The 16,705-nt window shown below is 40.3% G+C and overlaps 1 protein-coding gene across 1 annotated transcript in view; it reads right to left on the minus strand.

Moving 5' to 3' along the window:
- Nucleotides 1–1,015: 1,015 nt before the first annotated feature.
- LRIG3 (leucine rich repeats and immunoglobulin like domains 3) overlaps nt 1,016–16,705 on the minus strand; it is a 44,062-nt gene continuing 28,372 nt past the window's right edge. The window contains exons 12-19 of the mRNA XM_086740025.1: nt 15,352–15,515; nt 9,324–9,644; nt 8,507–8,788; nt 7,476–7,928; nt 7,106–7,264; nt 5,965–6,108; nt 5,600–5,875; nt 1,016–2,469 (exon numbers count right to left, since the gene is read on the minus strand). Of these exons, the coding sequence (XP_086596151.1) occupies nt 2,225–2,469; nt 5,600–5,875; nt 5,965–6,108; nt 7,106–7,264; nt 7,476–7,928; nt 8,507–8,788; nt 9,324–9,644; nt 15,352–15,515 (2,044 nt within the window). The 3' untranslated portion in view covers nt 1,016–2,224. The remainder of the gene's footprint in view (nt 2,470–5,599; nt 5,876–5,964; nt 6,109–7,105; nt 7,265–7,475; nt 7,929–8,506; nt 8,789–9,323; nt 9,645–15,351; nt 15,516–16,705) is intronic.

Below are 16,705 nucleotides of genomic sequence, written 5' to 3' on the forward strand. Positions count from 1 at the left end.
AGAGATCCATGTCCTTGAAAGATTAGGATCTCTATATTTTGCAACAGCGAGTAAAAAAAAAAAAAAAAAAAAAAGTATTTAAGGGAGAAGATGAAGACTGAATAAAATGACCTTACCACCATTCCCAAACTTCCCCTGCTACAGAAAACAAATTTAAAGCTTGTTTTTCATTATGGACCTTTAACATGGAGTTTTAAGTAAAAACATTAATTCTGAAATGAAAGATGTACTTACTGTTTTTAACTTTTTTTTTTTTTGGTATGTCAAAAAGCAATATCTGGTTACAAATACACCTATCATGGCCTCCAACTCTCCTCCTCCTAAAAAAGCTAGGGTCAGTGAGGGGGAAGAAAAAGGAGAGTTATTCAGTGAATCAAATTTAAGATTTCTTGCCTTATTGACTTATAGCATGTGCTTAACTCAAGAAAAATTAATCTCTTTCAAAATGTACTTAATTATAATCAAATATCCATACCAATGTCTGTCACTGCATCAGCACATCTGGCAGCAATGAAGATAAATTAAGAGTCAAAAAGTCTGGCAATATGATCAACTAAATAACGCAAAATCCATTCTCCAAGACCACCATCAACTAAGGATGGACTAACTTCCTGTCTCTAATACTGGCGCCTAAATTAAAGGGAAATTGCATCGCAATCTGGGTACCAGGTTTCTGACTACAAACAACAAAAAGCCCCTAGCACAGCTCCACCAGGCAATGAAACTTTTGCTCTAGCTTTAGCCATGATGTCTGTGATGGCCTCCTCCAACAGCTGCTTTTAATTTAGTTTAAAAGAAACAATTTGGCAACCATGTAAGTTTGCACCTTCAAAGCAGACAGATGTAAAAAGCTGATGTCCCGTAATATTAACTCTTTTGGAGTCTCGCTGTTTTAATGCAGTGATGACAACAGGATTCACAGCTTTTTAAAATAGTAGGCATCTGTACACAGAAAAACAAAATAGTGTTTCCACTTAGTTTTAATTACCATTTTATAGTAAGCAATCTTCTTTTTCCGACTTCGTATGGTTAAAGGCGTTGGGTTCATTACTGCAAATTTAATCCAGCAAGAACTTAAAATTGTTCAACTTGACTGAGCAATTGAATAAAGCACAGATCTCATCTATAACCAGAAAAGCGCAGTTGAGTAAGGAACAGAAGTATGAGTTAAAACAAAAAAAAACCACTATCTTGTACTTTGATTACCTTCTTATGTTGGGCATGAAAGTGGTTGCAGAAGCAAAAATGAGGGAGAAAAAGGTATGGGAAAGCAAAGACTCAGGCATGCACTGCATATTTGGCAATTGCTTAACACTAAGCCACGTAGAAAAGAGTGATGCTACCAGGCAGATACCCAGTGCCTTATTTCTTCTTTTACTGAATAGCTTGACATGGATTTGTGCATCTACTGTGCATATCCTCCACCAGATGCATGCACACTATTGGCACACAGGCACGGGTACACTGTTGGTACTACAGCCTTGCGTGCATGGAAACTGAGAACGTGTGCATACACATCTGACAGTAGGAATTCACAAAGTGGAGTATTTGTAGAATTATTTTGGTCCAAAGAGATCCAGTGGTTGTGGCAGGACCACATCCATGCTTAGAAGCTGAACATATTTAACACATTAAATCTAAAGATACAAGTTTTAGTCAAATAAAGGTGCAGACATGCACCAGAAGGCACCTACATGTGCAACACTCCTCCATCTACAAACATAATTCACACTTTTCATTCTTCATACGCTCAGGTGGGTCAGAGACCACATGGCAGCATATTTTATTAAAAGTAATGTGCAAATAAGATGCATGATACCTGCAAACAGCATGGAGTTTCCATTTGTAAAAAGGTACAAGTAACAGTACAAAATTAGAATGCTTACTATTCATTTCAATAAAATGAAGTCTGACATAGAAATACATATGCTGTATTATTTACACCATTAATTTACAAAAGATATTATTTGCATAAAACAAAGCTATAAAATAATTAGAAATATAGTATTTTTATAAGGACTGTTTTCCCTGTATAAAAATGTAGAGCGTTTTGGCAATTATGCTTTACTTGAATAAAAATGCATTTATCTGTTCTGAGTTTGTAGTATCATGTGGTTTCTTTCTTCCCTTCCTTATTCCCTTTTTAAATAAAATTCCACACTGAGGTAGTAGTATGTCAAAGTATTTCTTTGGTTCCAGAAATTAATGGCAACTCCAAAAGGAGCTATGTATCCAAATCACAGGACTGGAAAGTCGAAGTCCTAAAGTTTTCAAAGGACTGTTTGTAAGTATAAATGCTGTTTTCTCCTCTAGAAACTGTCCTTTCCTTTCCATCTTCATCTGCCTCTGCATCAAAGTCCAGTGAGGCACGAGGATTATTATGGGAGGTTTTTGGTTGGCAATTTGCTGGCTGTCTACAACTTGAAAGAGAGTCCAGCTGAGGCCTCCATAAAGGCTTTCCAAATGTTCCTGAAAGACAGTAAATGAGTAAGTAAGTATAGAAATACTGATCCTAACAGTTTTGTGTCTCACTAAGGGCTGTATGTTAGAACACAAACGAGGGATCAACACAAGCAGAAGTTCACCAAAGTGAGATTTTTCTTAACTGTTATTTTACCCCTTAAAGAAAACATCTTTGTGATCATAGGCATAAAGCAAGATTCTGCCACCTGAGACATTAAAAACATTCCCAAAGTAAATGTATAGCCACACACAACCTCATTATGTCTGTTTTCATGCCCATTTTTTTCTGGGGAGGGTGGTCAGGGGGGAGGTGGACACACAGACCAAACTGCAAACATATAAAATGACACTTTCTAATGCAAAAGTCAAACCAGTCTCCTTGTATTTGTTCTTCAGTGAACAAACTGCACAGGAATCTGCCATGTAGTTCAGCAAAAGTGAAAAAAAAAAAAAAAAAAAACAAAAAAAAAACCAACAACCAAAACACGAGCATGTATAGGATTATACAACATCCTCCCACTGTACAATCTAAATGCTAAATCAATCTTTTCCTGGCTAGCGTCTCCCATTAATAATAAAGGTCCCGCCAGCCAAATTCTCCATTCACACCTGTTCATCCCTTTGCTCACAACTGGCCAGAACAGATGTAGCCCAAAGAGTATTTGGCATTTCAGTTGAATCTTTATTAATAATTATCTGGATTCACTAGCCAGAAAATAATTAGTGTGCCTGTCACTCTTCACCATTGGGAAGGTGTTAGTGTCAACACCTCTGCAAGAAGGGCCTTCTCTTTTTTCACTGAAGAAAGATATGGCTGTCTCAAGTCATAGTGTCCAAGTGACACTCAGAAGACTTATTTTCAGAGGACAGTGTGCCACAGGCTGATGTTGAAGAACTCAGCTTTTATTAATAAATTTAAGACTACAATCATTAAATTTTGTACCCAAAAAGCCGTATTTCTAGTTTTTCTTAGTTGCTAGAAGCAACTTTTCAAATAAAACTATAATCTGAGAAGTTACTAAAAATGGATTGGACAAGGTCCGTATTTGCATCAATGATCTGCAGAGCAATTTTGCTCCTAACACAACATGAAAGGATGTGACTCACAGCACCAAACCTACAAATGAATCCTGTCTTAAAAAAAAATCCAAGCTATGAACTTTCTGACTTATGCATCAACAGTGATGTTAATGCCAGCTGTCTTCTTCATTGCGATTGTAGAGGCTGAATTTGAAAACAATGATGCTGAAGAAGCAAATCTACAACTAAAGACAAGAAATCTATCAAAACTTCTTCCACAACTACCACCTCCAAGATCTAACCATAGACTCTTTGCGTGGAGCGCTAATGATTACGAAGTGTCCAAGGCAATGACAATGCAACTTGGGTAGAGTAGTAACTCAGAGAACTGACATTAAAGTAGCTCTGCATAGATTTTTAGGGCAGAAAGGGGAATACAAGCCCTTAAGGTTCCACTAACTCCTGGGTATAGCCACAAACTGTAGATCTACTTTCTACAGGAGATGTAGTAAAGCCCTATCTGAGCAGTCCCACCACAGGAATAGTGGCAGGCAGCCAGGAAGCCATGTGTAGTCCCAGGGCCTCTGCCAGATGTCATGGCATCTGCAATGTTTTACAGTCCAAACATCTGGCTTTCGAAGGGGGAAAACTTCAGAGCTTGTACCTCCCTCCCCACCCCCTGAGAACAAAGAGCCCAGTGATGCACATTCCCCCAGGTCCCCTCGCAGAGCCAGCAGATCCAGGCCTTGATCAGCCTATGCTGACACACCAGCTGGGAGACAATCCACAGTACCAGGGCTGCACTCAGTGCTCAGACATTGCAGGGATGAAAGCAGTATGTGGGTTTATATGCATTTTAAACCAACCAATCAAAACAATCTCCAAAATTTAGGGACCAAAGGTAAAGCAATGCTTTTCTCCTTCCTCCCACCTCTCCCTGCAATCTGGATTAAAATTGTAAACACTGAATTAAGCTTCAGGAACTCTTCTGTCATTCACACCATGATAAAAAAAGAGAAAGGAAGGGTAGAGAGGGCATTTGTCCACAGCGCCTTACTTTGAAGGGTAAACAGTTCTGGCTCACTGTGTTATACAATATATCCTCAAACACTGGAGTTCAAGTCTCTCCTCCTGCCCTGAGCGCTCCTGGGACCTTGCACACCTTTTGCTTGTCAGGGAAAATTTCTGGTATGCCTAAGGTTTTTTAAGGTGTATTTCAGTAAGTATCCTAACATTTATGGCAATCTGCCAGTTATATTAAGATAAAAGATAAGAGTAACACTGCTGATGAGATTTTTATTTAAGTGTGAGCTATTAAGATCTCCTGGTAATCTAAATACGCTCATTACGCTGTTTTACTGTAATCACTTTTCTGTTCCTGAACTTCAAACATTTTGAACATTGTATCTCATGGTCTCTAGAAGTTAGGTTTCCTGAGAAGCAGAAAAGGGCTGAGAGTTATATCCAGAGGTGAACCACCTCACTGGACTACTGTGTTTGACCTGAAGATTCCTTTGATGCAGGTCAGCTCTGCTTCTGACCAAGCCTCAAGGTGCTCCCTTTGCAGCACAGGATATGGCTGTATCCTGCTAGCTCCTGGCTAACTCCCAGTAGGATCCAGAGGTCACTCTGAGTTCTGGGGCATTCGACTGTCCTCACGTGCTGCAATGGAGCGAGCACGCCTACCTACAGCATTCAGTTCTATGAGCATTAAAAAATAGATACTACGATATTGCCAGTTTCTCAGATAGGATGAGAAGGGAAGACAACAAAAATACAAGAACACATGCAAAACATCAAGGACAACTCTCAAACTGCCCTTCCTCAGCTACTTCCTGTTTCTCCTCTCCTCCTTTCTGATGTACTTATATTTCACATGCTGTATTATCTTACTAAATTCATGGACGCTCGCAAAAAGAAGCCCACACGAAATTGCACAAAACTAGGTTTTCTTCACAATGCTAGCTATCTGAGAATCTACACACTACTACAGAATCACCTATTGTACAAGTGGAAAAGAAAAAGATGAGAAATTATTTTTGTTTAGTGTTGGAAATAGGAAATGACACAGCAAGGACATCAGCAGCTTGAATAAAAACCAGTAGCTAGAACATACCCACAAAAGTGCTGTTACTGATAATAGATGAGGGTTCCAAACCTCTGTTTAAATCAAATGTGTCTGAGTTCAGACTTTTGCTTTTTAGTCCAGTTCCTTCATTTTGAGTATAAATGGAGTTAATCAATTTGCTACTTGTAGCCTGCATCCCAATAATGCCAACACACTGGTCAAAGGGATCTTCCAGTGGAGGTGAGTACTGATAGCACTCTCTTTTCTTTAAATATCCAGACTCGTAAGGGTCCAGGCATGCTGTTCTTTGGTCAGGGCTGCAACCTAAAGAAAATGAAAAATTGTTTAGATATAGACTCATCATAGGACAAAATCAAATTAGAACTAAAACCTTTTTTCCCCCTCCAACTTACTTGCACTGTATGCTTCAAAGGCCTCAGAGTTGTATGTATTTCCTTTTAAATACAAAGTCCCGGAAGTCCCCAGATAGTGGCATAGGAATGGATCTGCAACACCCTCCAAATCTGTTTCACTGCCATTATCTAGATGACAAATGCCTTAAAAATAAAATTGACATGTCAATGTACGGTCTTTTCTTAAGCTTCAACTTACGGTTTCTTGAGTAAGTTTTGTTCTTTTAAGAACCTTGCCTGTTCAACTAAATTTCAGAGTGTACTTAGAGCTTGCTTAAGTTTAACCTAACCTTTTGATGAGAACTCTAATTCTCAAGTGTTCAATTAATTAGCTTGACAGAGAACGTGTCACGCTTTGTTTAATTATACAGTCACTGGATAATAGAACAAGGCAATCACAGGGATCAGAACCAGGGACTTCCTTCCTCTAAAGCCAGGCTCATGCTCGGTCACACAGCAACCTTTTGGAGCACAGAGTGCTAATGAGTAAGTCCCAAATGGAAGAGTCTGCAGGAATCACTGGCTGCTCTAACAGCTATACTGACTGTCAGCTCAATGGCTCCTGAAAGCTGTGGACATGGTCCGTGGTCCTTGCTCCACAAGGAGCCTACTCCTCTCACCCTACAACTGCAAAACCCTCTCACCACTGCTCCATTCCCACCTGCCCCAACTCCTGACTCTATCTCGACCCCAGCCCCTTCCCCAGCAAGGTGCCTTTTCCTCCCTAACCCAGGTATGCTCTGGATTTGCAGGGGCCAGACATATAAATATTAGGTACTGCAGCTTTTAACTTTTAGTCATCTTAAATTCTTTATTGGCTCTGATTCTAAAAACTTTTTTAACAGGAAAGTTTACTCAGGTATATTATGCTAAAGTTACAATGGTATTATCACTCATCCCTGCATTCTATTCAAGCATCCTTTTTAACCTATAACAGAGGAAGACATGCTGCTGTAACTCCTTTTGGACATGCAATCATCAGTTCAAATTTACCCGTGAGACCAGAGAAAAACTTCATGATTTAAGCAAAGTCATAATGCCATTTGGATAAACAGCACCAAGTTTCTGTTACTATCTTGTTGAAGCAATTCTAAGTAATAAATTTCACACACTCTAACTTCAGTGAAGATTTTTCACCTACCATTACTTTCCTTCTGCTGCAAGAAATACCCTCCCACAGAAGACGTGAGGAACTGATGATGACTGCCATTTTCAGATGAACCGTATCCATCCTGCCTTTCAGCCAGTGTCCCCTGGGATGACAGGTAACTTGGAATGTCAGCAGGCAAATTTGTTTCATCTGTGGGGAAGCAAAACACACACAAAAGCCATCAACATAGTTCAGAGTTTGTAGAAGCATTTTTAAACCTATCAGCAAAGTGCCGAGGGTAACAAGCAATTCACTCTTCTGACTCTGAGTCAAAGCACACAAATATTCCTACAATAAAGTCATAGCAAAGCAACCACAAACATTTTTTCCCCTTTCCAAGGCAAACCTTCAGTTTACACACCTGTATTTGTAATGCTGCAATCTTCATTTCTTCTTCTGGTGTGGTAGATGATGACCACCCACACCAAGGAAGTGCCCACCACACAGCAAACCACAGCTATGATCACAATGCCAACTGTGGCCCATCCATCATCATCAAGTGATGGGGCAATATTTTGAGGAGAATCACAGGTGGGAGTAGGAATTACACTAAGACGAATGTTGCCTCGTTCCGTTCCAAGTGTATTAGACATTTCACAAGTGTATTTCCCAGCATCTTCTACATCTGTATCCACAATAATTAGCAACTGATTGCCTGCAGCAAAGAAATGTCTTTCTGTTACCACAAGAGGGCTGTCATCCTTAGTCCAGTTCAGTCGAGGTGTAGGGCTACCACCAGCAATACACTGCAAGACTGCAGTTTCACCTTTTGTTACAGTTCGATCCAGTAAAGGCCGCAAAAATGATGGTGTTTCTGAAAAGAAAGCATAAGCCTTATATTCTAAATTACCTTGCCTCTATGGGAACACATCCTTTTCCTTCACAGCTCAAGAGCAAAACCTAAATTAAATGCATCACTAAAGCCTAATGAAGCTTACTCTCATTCTCAGAAAAAACACACTCAAAAAATTTGAATGTGAAGCCTACAGTTTATTTGTCAATTGATCAGACCTAGACACTCAGAAAGTAAAAAGGCCAAATCACACATGCTCAAGATTGCAGAGAACTAGATTAAAAATGGTCAACAAAACATCAGGAAAAGTTAAACAAAAATAACATCCCCTTCCCTCTTCTCTTGCATATAAGACTTTGTGTACACACTGAGAAACATAAATAACTTATATTATTTTGCATCATAATAGTGATTGTGTGCTGGAGTATGTATTTCTAATCTGTAACTACGCGTCAATACAAATTCCTTCAAAATATTTTTATTTCTATACAGTACTATCATAACTATGCTATTTTTAATCAACTGACAGTTTTAAAAGTAGTCAGCAATAGTTTTGACCTTCAAGGAGATTATGCCATTAAGGACTGCCAGTGTCTTACCTAGTACTGTTAACGTTGCGTTAGCTGAAATGCTTCCAGCAGTGTTTTGAGCTGTACAGCTATAAACGCCTGTGTCCTCAATCTTTACATCAACAATAAAGAATACGTCATCTTCAGGCATGACATGCATGCGCCTCTTGCGCGCCGCAGGAAAATCTGTTCCACCATCTTTCTGCCAAGCAATCTGTGGGACAGGATGTCCAACTGCAGCACATTCCAAACGTGCCATTGCCCCAGCACGAATGGTTAAGTCCATGGGGATCTTTGTAAATGAAGGAAGCACTAAAAAAAAAGTTAGTGATATCAAAATTAATACATGAAACATACTTTTCCTTTTTCGCAAAGCATATTCTTAACACCCTTCTTGGGCCTAAGAATGCTGCAGCAGCATGCAACCTAAATTTATCAGTAGTCAGCAAAGGAAAGGGAGGGAGCCGCGGAGTATGCGAGACCGCCTAGATCAAAATCTTATTTCTGCTAACAGCCTCCTACATGACCTTTCCATAGTACCTTGACACAGAGCATACACTTATCTTCTGTAAAGAAAATATTAATGTTTTCCCAACTTGTTACCCAGATTTTGCCAGATTTACTATGAAACGGTTCTGTTATTTGTTTTTTCCTACCCTACAGCACAATGGGGCCAGATGTAAAACTGAATGGTGACCTTGGAACTAGATACATTTTAAGACATAATCTCAGCTTATTAAGGGATCTTCTAAAAGACGCTGATGATGAGAATGGAAAAAACTGCGTTTACATATCTTGATTAAAATCATTCTACTTTAAGTCCACAAGCAAAAAGCAACATACTTACTGTTTACTGTAAGTTTGGCTTTGACAGAATAGGATGAACCAAAATGATTTGAAATAACACACTGGTATTTCCCTTCATTACTGAATTCAACGTTGCGCAGCCGAAGGATTGTAGTGTACTCCATCACTTCACCGCCCTGTGCCCGGAGGTGTGCATAATTCTCCATTTCAGCATCTTGCAGTAATTCATTGTCTTTCTTCCATGCAAAAGTCATTGGGGAATCACTGCTGCTGGCTGCTGAACATACAAAACTCAAATTGGAGCCTTTGACTGCTGACTGGGTTTCTGGCTGGACAGTGATCTGTGGTTTAGGAAAATCATCTGCATGGAAGGGAGAAAAAGAAAAAGTAATACAGAGGAATAGAAAAAAATATATATGTGAGGCCTGAGGACCTTTTTTAGTAAGAGTTTATAAGCCTTGTTTTATAGGTTTGAGAGAAGAGTCAGATAAGTATTTATAAAATAAATACACAATGCTTTCACTTTACATTTCATTAGCCTTTGGGCATTAAAAGATACCATATTTATCAGTTTATTGTGCCAAGTCATCTCTTATTGAAGAGAAAGTACTGTGTGTACAGTCTGTTCAACAGCAACACTGAAGAAAAGAGAACTACCCCCTGACATCCGTAAGAACTATTCTGAATGTCAGTCATGAAGCCTACCCTTCATCTTTACAACACCTCAGGCTGCTGTGAGTTTGTTTTTAATGAAAGCATAGTTGTTCTGCTACCAGAAAATGCAAGTTAAAGCTGAGAGTTTTCACCAAACCCACGAAACACAATCATGTACAAAAGTAATTTTTCTAGAGATTTGTGGCTGTTTGGTCCACCTTACAAAAACAGCAGTGTGAAAGATCCCTCAAGCAGGGCAGCACAGAAGAATTTCAAGAGATTAATTTCTGGAGGTACCTTTATTAATGTAAAGTTACCTTAAAAGTCTTATTTTGTGAGTTTACAGGATTAACTGCCTTCTGAACTATTTATTCTGGCAATTTTGTGTATACTGCATGTACAAAAGAAGTGGGCAATTAAATGCCTGGTCTCCCAAAAGCAAAAGCCTTAGCATATTCCTAACTTTCAAGATGTCTCCTACCTCCTAACAAAGACAGAGGCCCAAACTTTACAGGCACTGCAGGAAAAGCCCTGGTCCCCAGCTACTCCTTACTGCAACCCTCCCTGCGTTGCAGAGAGTTGGGTTTTACCTAGCCCCTTTGCCTCTTTTTATGTCTCATCTGTTTGGGAACATACCAGGGTCAAAGCATAACTTCCTTGAAGAACCATCAAGCTGCATGTAACAAAAGAAAATCAGATGCACACACAGCCTGAACTTCAGCTGCCTGCAGAACACTTGAAGTCTGGAGCTGCACTCCAGCAACAGGGCAACATGGATCCCCTGACCTGGGACACTAAGCATGGGCCTTAAGAATCTCCCAGGTCATTTGGTTTTCATGCTTCACATCAATGCCTTAAGTCCTCCATGACAAACTATACCATTTCAAATTAGGTTGATGGTTTCACTGACTTTGCACATGGATAACGAAGTAAAACCTTGTAAGTACTTAAAATAGCCTTGTGAAAGGAAAGGAAAACATACTTCAATCTGGTTTAGTTGTACTATCAATAGAATAATAAAATATTTAAAAATCTCAACTATTTGTCAGGAAAGGGGCATTAAAAAGTCACTCAAGATATTACAGAATACAAAAGAACACTCTAGGATAAGAGCAGTAGTATATTTTGTCAGAACATATATATACATATATGTAAACATACACAGACACACCTGCTCTGAGAAATCTATTTCTTATTTTATAGAAGCCACTTGACTATTATGTAACAGAAATCAAGCTATTAATCATCTAGATGGTACTCTTTTAGCATCACAGCCTTGGCTGCAGCGACCATGACATGGTGGAGTTCAAGATCCACAGGGCAGCAAGGAAACTACACGGCAAGCTCTCTGCCCTAGACTTCAGGAAGGCGGACTTCGGCCTCTTCAGGGACCTGATGGGCCAAGCGCCATGGGAGGCGGCCCTGGAGGGAAGAGGGGCCCAGGAAAGTTGGTCCACATTCAAGGAGCACCTCCTCCAAGCTCAGCAGAGGTGCATCCCGATGAAAAACAAGTCGGGCAAAAAGGCCAGGAGGCCGGCGTGGATGAGCAAGGAGCTCCTGGACCAACTGAAAGTGAAAAAGGAAGCCTATAGAGGGTGGAAGCGGGGACAGGTAGCCTGGGAGGACTACAAAGAGGCTGCGCGAGTGGCCAGGGATAAGGTAAGGAAGGCCAAAGCCCTGGCAGAACTGAATCTGGCCAGGGATATAAAATGTAACAGGAAGAGCTTTTATAGGTACGTAGGGGACAAAAGAAAGTCCAGGGTAAATGTAGGCCCCCTCCAGAAGGGAACTGGTGTCCTGGTTACCCAGGACATGGAGAAGGCTGAGGTTCTCAATGACTTTTTTGCCTCAGTCTTCACCGACAAGAGTTCCTGTCCCACCGCCCAAGCTGTAGAAGCTGCAAGCAGGGACTGCGAGAATGAAGAACTGCCCATTGTACTCGAAGAGCAGGTTCGGGATCATCTAAGGAACCTGAAGGTGCACAAGTCCATGGGTCCTGATGAGATCCATCCGCGGGTCCTGAGGGAACTGGCGGATGAAGTTGCCAAGCCACTGGCTAGCGTATTTGAGAAGTCGTGGCGGTCTGGTGAGGTCCCCGATGACTGGAAGAGAGGGAACATAACCCCAATTTTTAAAAAGGGGAATAAGGAAGACCCAGGTAACTACAGGCCGGTCAGCCTCACCTCTGTGCCTGGCAAGGTCATGGAGCAGATTCTCCTGGAAACCATGCTAAGGCACATGGAGAGCAAGGAGCTGGTTGGTGACAGCCAACATGGCTTCACCAAGGGCAGATCGTGCCTGACCAATTTGGTGGCCTTCTATGATGGGGTGACGGCATCGGTGGACAAGGGACGAGCAACTGACATCATCTACCTGGACTTGTGCAAAGCTTTTGACACTGTCCCGCACGACATCCTTCTCTCTAAACTAGAGAGACATGGGTTTGATGGACGGACCACTCAGTGGATAAGGAGTTGGCTGGATGGCCGCACTCAGAGAGTGGTGGTCAACGGCTCAATGTCCATGTGGAGACCAGTCATGAGTGGCATCCCTCAGGGGTCCGTGTTGGGCCCGGCCCTGTTCAACATCTTTGTCGGCGACATGGACAGTGGGATACAGTGAACCCTCAGCAAGTTCGCCGACGACACCAAGTTGTGTGGTGCCGTCGACATGCTGGAAGGGAGGGATGCCATCCAGAGGGACCTTGACAGGCTGGAGAGGTGGGCCTGTGCCAACCTCATGAAGTTCAACCAGGCCAAGTGTAAGGTCCTGCACCTGGATCATGGCAATCCCAGGCACAAATACAGGCTGGACGGGGAATGGATTGAGAGCAGCCCTGAGGAGAAGGACTTGGGAGTGCTGGTGGATGAGAAGCTCAACATGAGCAGGCAATGCGCCCTTGCGGCCCAGAAGGCCAACCGCATCCTGGGCTGCATCAAGAGGAGCATGGCCAGCAGGTCAAGGGAGGTGAAACCCCACCTGGAGTACTGTGTCCAGTTCTGGAGCCCCCAGCACAAGAAGGACATGGACCAGTTGGAGAAGGTCCAGAGGAGGGCCACGAAGATGATAAGAGGGCTGGAGCACCTCTCTTATGAGGACAGGCTGAGAGAGTTGGGGCTGTTCAGCCTGCAGAAGAGGAGGCTCCAGGGAGACCTGATAGCGGTCTTCCAGTACCTCAAGGGGGCCTACAAGAAAGATGGGGAAAGGCTGTTTAGTAGGGCCTGTTGCGATAGGACGAGGGGTAATGGTTTTAAAATAGAGGGGGGTAGATTTAGATTAGAAATTAGGAAAAAATTTTTTACGATGCGAGTTATAGAACACTGGAACAGGTTGCCCAGAGAGGTGGTGGAGGCCCCATCTCTGGAAACGTTCAAGGCCAGGCTGGATGAGGCTCTGAGCAACCTGACCTAGTCAGGGGTGTCCCTGCTCCTTGCAGGGGGGTTGGACTAGATGACCTTTGAAGGTCCTTTCCAACCCTAACCATTCTATGATTCTATGAATTTGAAGTGATTAATACAAGCTCAAAAAAGTATCTATTCTGTTTTTCTTCCACAGTTATCTTCAGTACAGAAATTACTCGTGATTTGTCTCAGCTTGAAAGACATGACCTTAGGAAGCATATATCACACAGATTTTCTATATTTTTTAGTTTCACAGATACGGAACTCTTGCCTAACACGTGCTTTTCTCTAATAAATTTAGGATGACTCCCTCCTAATCTCTTAGCTGTTTTCCAAAATGTAGCTTGGCACAATTTGGAGGATTTATACACTCATATATATGTAATAGATTTATTTATTTTTATTTCAGATAGGACTTAACACACTCCTCTTGAAAATTCTATAAAAGCTAAAGTGGCCACTGTAAACTTAAAAGGCATGGTGTGTGCACCCAGACATCTAGTGATGGCACACTTTAAAGATTTAATAAACAGTGAAACACTCATTGATTGTATTAAGAGATTCTAGTTAATTCTGCAAGAGAATTACTTTATGTATTAAATGTAACAACTTACTTTTAATACATCCCTTTTTCCTAATATATCTTGAAAGTTCCGAAATTAATTCATTAATAATGGCATTCAGCAGCTAAAAAGACAGACCACGATCCCCCATGGTTTAACAAATAAGAGATATATATTTTAATCCCTCCATTTAATTTCTTGCCAGAATGAGTTTCTCATAAATAAGGATGTCTACTTCATATATACTCCATTAGCTATTGGGTAATCTGTAATTTCCAGCACTACGTCAACTTGTTTTCAGCAGCAGCTAGATTATGCACCATCTACTCATCATTTAACATGAATATATTAAACATTTGACTGCTAATAGGAAAGGAGAAACCAACATTTTTGTACACTGTTTTATACTCTGTGCCTGCTTTCCCACTGAAACAAAAGGCTATGAATGGCAATAGTCAAAATTAAGCAGTCATATTTGCTATGAGAGGAAAGTTATTGAGAAGATAAACATGGTTACTGTTTTTTTCTCCAAAGAACACAAAGTTTGAATTTTCTTTAGTAAGAGAAATAATATGTATGCAACAAAAATACTTTAAATTCAGTTAGCTTTTCATTTCCTGATATTTTCAAAGTTCTCACTTAATGTACTGGAGTACTCAAACACACATCTTTACTCTGAATGCTTAGCTTCACTTTGCTTTAAACAGAGAATATAACATATAGGTGATAATGAATATTACCAAACACATACAGAGAAATTCAATTTTTAAGGCAGATGTCATCACCTTAAATTCTCAAATCTTAAAGTAAAATTATTTTACTAGGATTTACTATCTGGCGTACTGAAGTACAAAATATGAGTAGTGTAACTGTGGTAATTGGATGTCTTAAAATACACTTTACATACAGGCAATAACTTACATGGTCCAAATAGTTTTTAAAGTAGACAACAAGTACACATAAAATAGGCCAGAACTGAGGCCAGTATGGCTATTTCAGCTTCAAATTTTCCCAGTTCTGTAATAACCTCAACTGATGAAGTATGAAAATAATTTACAAATAATCAAAACCAAAAGCTGCATCTTAAGTTTGCCAAAACATGTCTCACTTAAAAATGACCATTACCTAAACAATATCCATCTTTTAAATCTAGGGGCAGATACATTTACTACCACAAACTATTGAGCTTTCCCTTGCACACTATGCTATGTACTGCGTAAGCAAGCCGTACATGAAATAAAAGTCAGAAAACCATCACTCCCCATCTTGTACAAAGCCATGAGCTTTCGGCTTCTTTATCATGGTTTGGGAACAGAGAAGGAAATGTTAACAAATATTAAATCCTCTCAATTTTTTTAGAGAAATCAAAACATATCAAAGAAACCACAACAAAAATCAATGCAGTCAGCAAAATTTGTTCTACGGAATGAGGAACAGAAGCTATACTCACCACAGACAAATCCATCCAGATTTACAGCAAAAATACTTCTCCCTTTTAGCAGCTGAGGATGGGCACAACTGGCATTTACAAAGCTCTGAAAGTTGTTTTCTGACATCCACTGTGGTAGCCATTTTAACTGGCAGTCACACAAGAGACTCGATGTGTTTAAGTGCCTAAGAAAAAGCAATTACATTTAAAGCCTGTTTACTTGTTTTTTCTGTTTGTAATACAGATCTGTACCAGCACACGTCAGTAACAAAAATAATTTTTTTGGCTAAATACATATATTACAAGAGAAAGACAGCAATGTTATTTATCTCAGATGTGGGAAGATCGTTGTCATGACTCCTATGTTCTACAAAGCAGACATGTTATCCTGAACTCCCAGCTTCCACTACAAATATAAGTCCAGGCAGTCAGGCATGTTTGTAGTGTCTTGGGTACAAAACTAAAGTCAGCAGTAGGATACACAGAAAGGTCACACAGAAGAACAGTCCAGAAGCGAGACACTCAGGAAACTAACATCAAAAAACTGTGAGACAATTTCATTCCTTCATTTCCTTTTGAGTCAGAATTCATATTGGGGAAGATATTTAAAAAAAGGGAGAGGGGAGATGAAGAATAGTCAAGTGTTGAAATAACAATTGCAGAATTGGTTATCAGCTTAGCTAACCTATGCAAATAGCTACATTCACAGCAGGGAAAAAATAGAAAGCAAAGGGATATTCTGTGACGTATCTAGAATTAGGAGTTGAAGCAAGAAGAGTTCTCAGTTTTGGCTGAAAACTCAGAATCATCCTTAAAAAAAGTATTAAAAAACACAATCAGTAACACAATTCCTCTCTTCAAATCTTACCTGTTCTTGGAGGAAAAAAAAAATAATTTATGGATCCAGGGAGAGAAACAGCTTTAAAGATAAATGAAGACATACCAATTCTTGATTTTTTCTTGAAGAAAAAGAAGAGCATGTCTGTGGTCTTTTTTTCACACTAACACCATATGGATAAAACCTAGGGATGCCAGCTCACCAGTTCACATTGAGATGGAACAGGTCATCTTTCACTGAGGTTCTAGGGGCATTTTTGTTATTCTTAGGAATCAGGGTAATCACAGTATTTTTTGCTACCCTGATGCAGTGGCTATCTGTTGTATTGTTTTCAAATTTACTCCATAGGAGCCTTAGAACAAAATTACTAGATGGGAATTTATACTAAATAATCTTCCTTCTGGGAAAGTACTTTCTACCATCTGTCTACATTGTCCTCAGATATAACGGATGTCTGCCAGGCGTTTCAAGAAAAGTACAGGAAAAAAACCCAACCAATCTTATAGTTATTTCATTGAAGTGTTCATAGTCTGGTAT

The sequence above is a fragment of the Chlamydotis macqueenii genome, chromosome 1, assembly GCF_036417535.1.
Source record: "Chlamydotis macqueenii isolate bChlMac1 chromosome 1, bChlMac1.mat, whole genome shotgun sequence".
In the NCBI taxonomy this organism is placed as follows: domain Eukaryota; kingdom Metazoa; phylum Chordata; class Aves; order Otidiformes; family Otididae; genus Chlamydotis; species Chlamydotis macqueenii.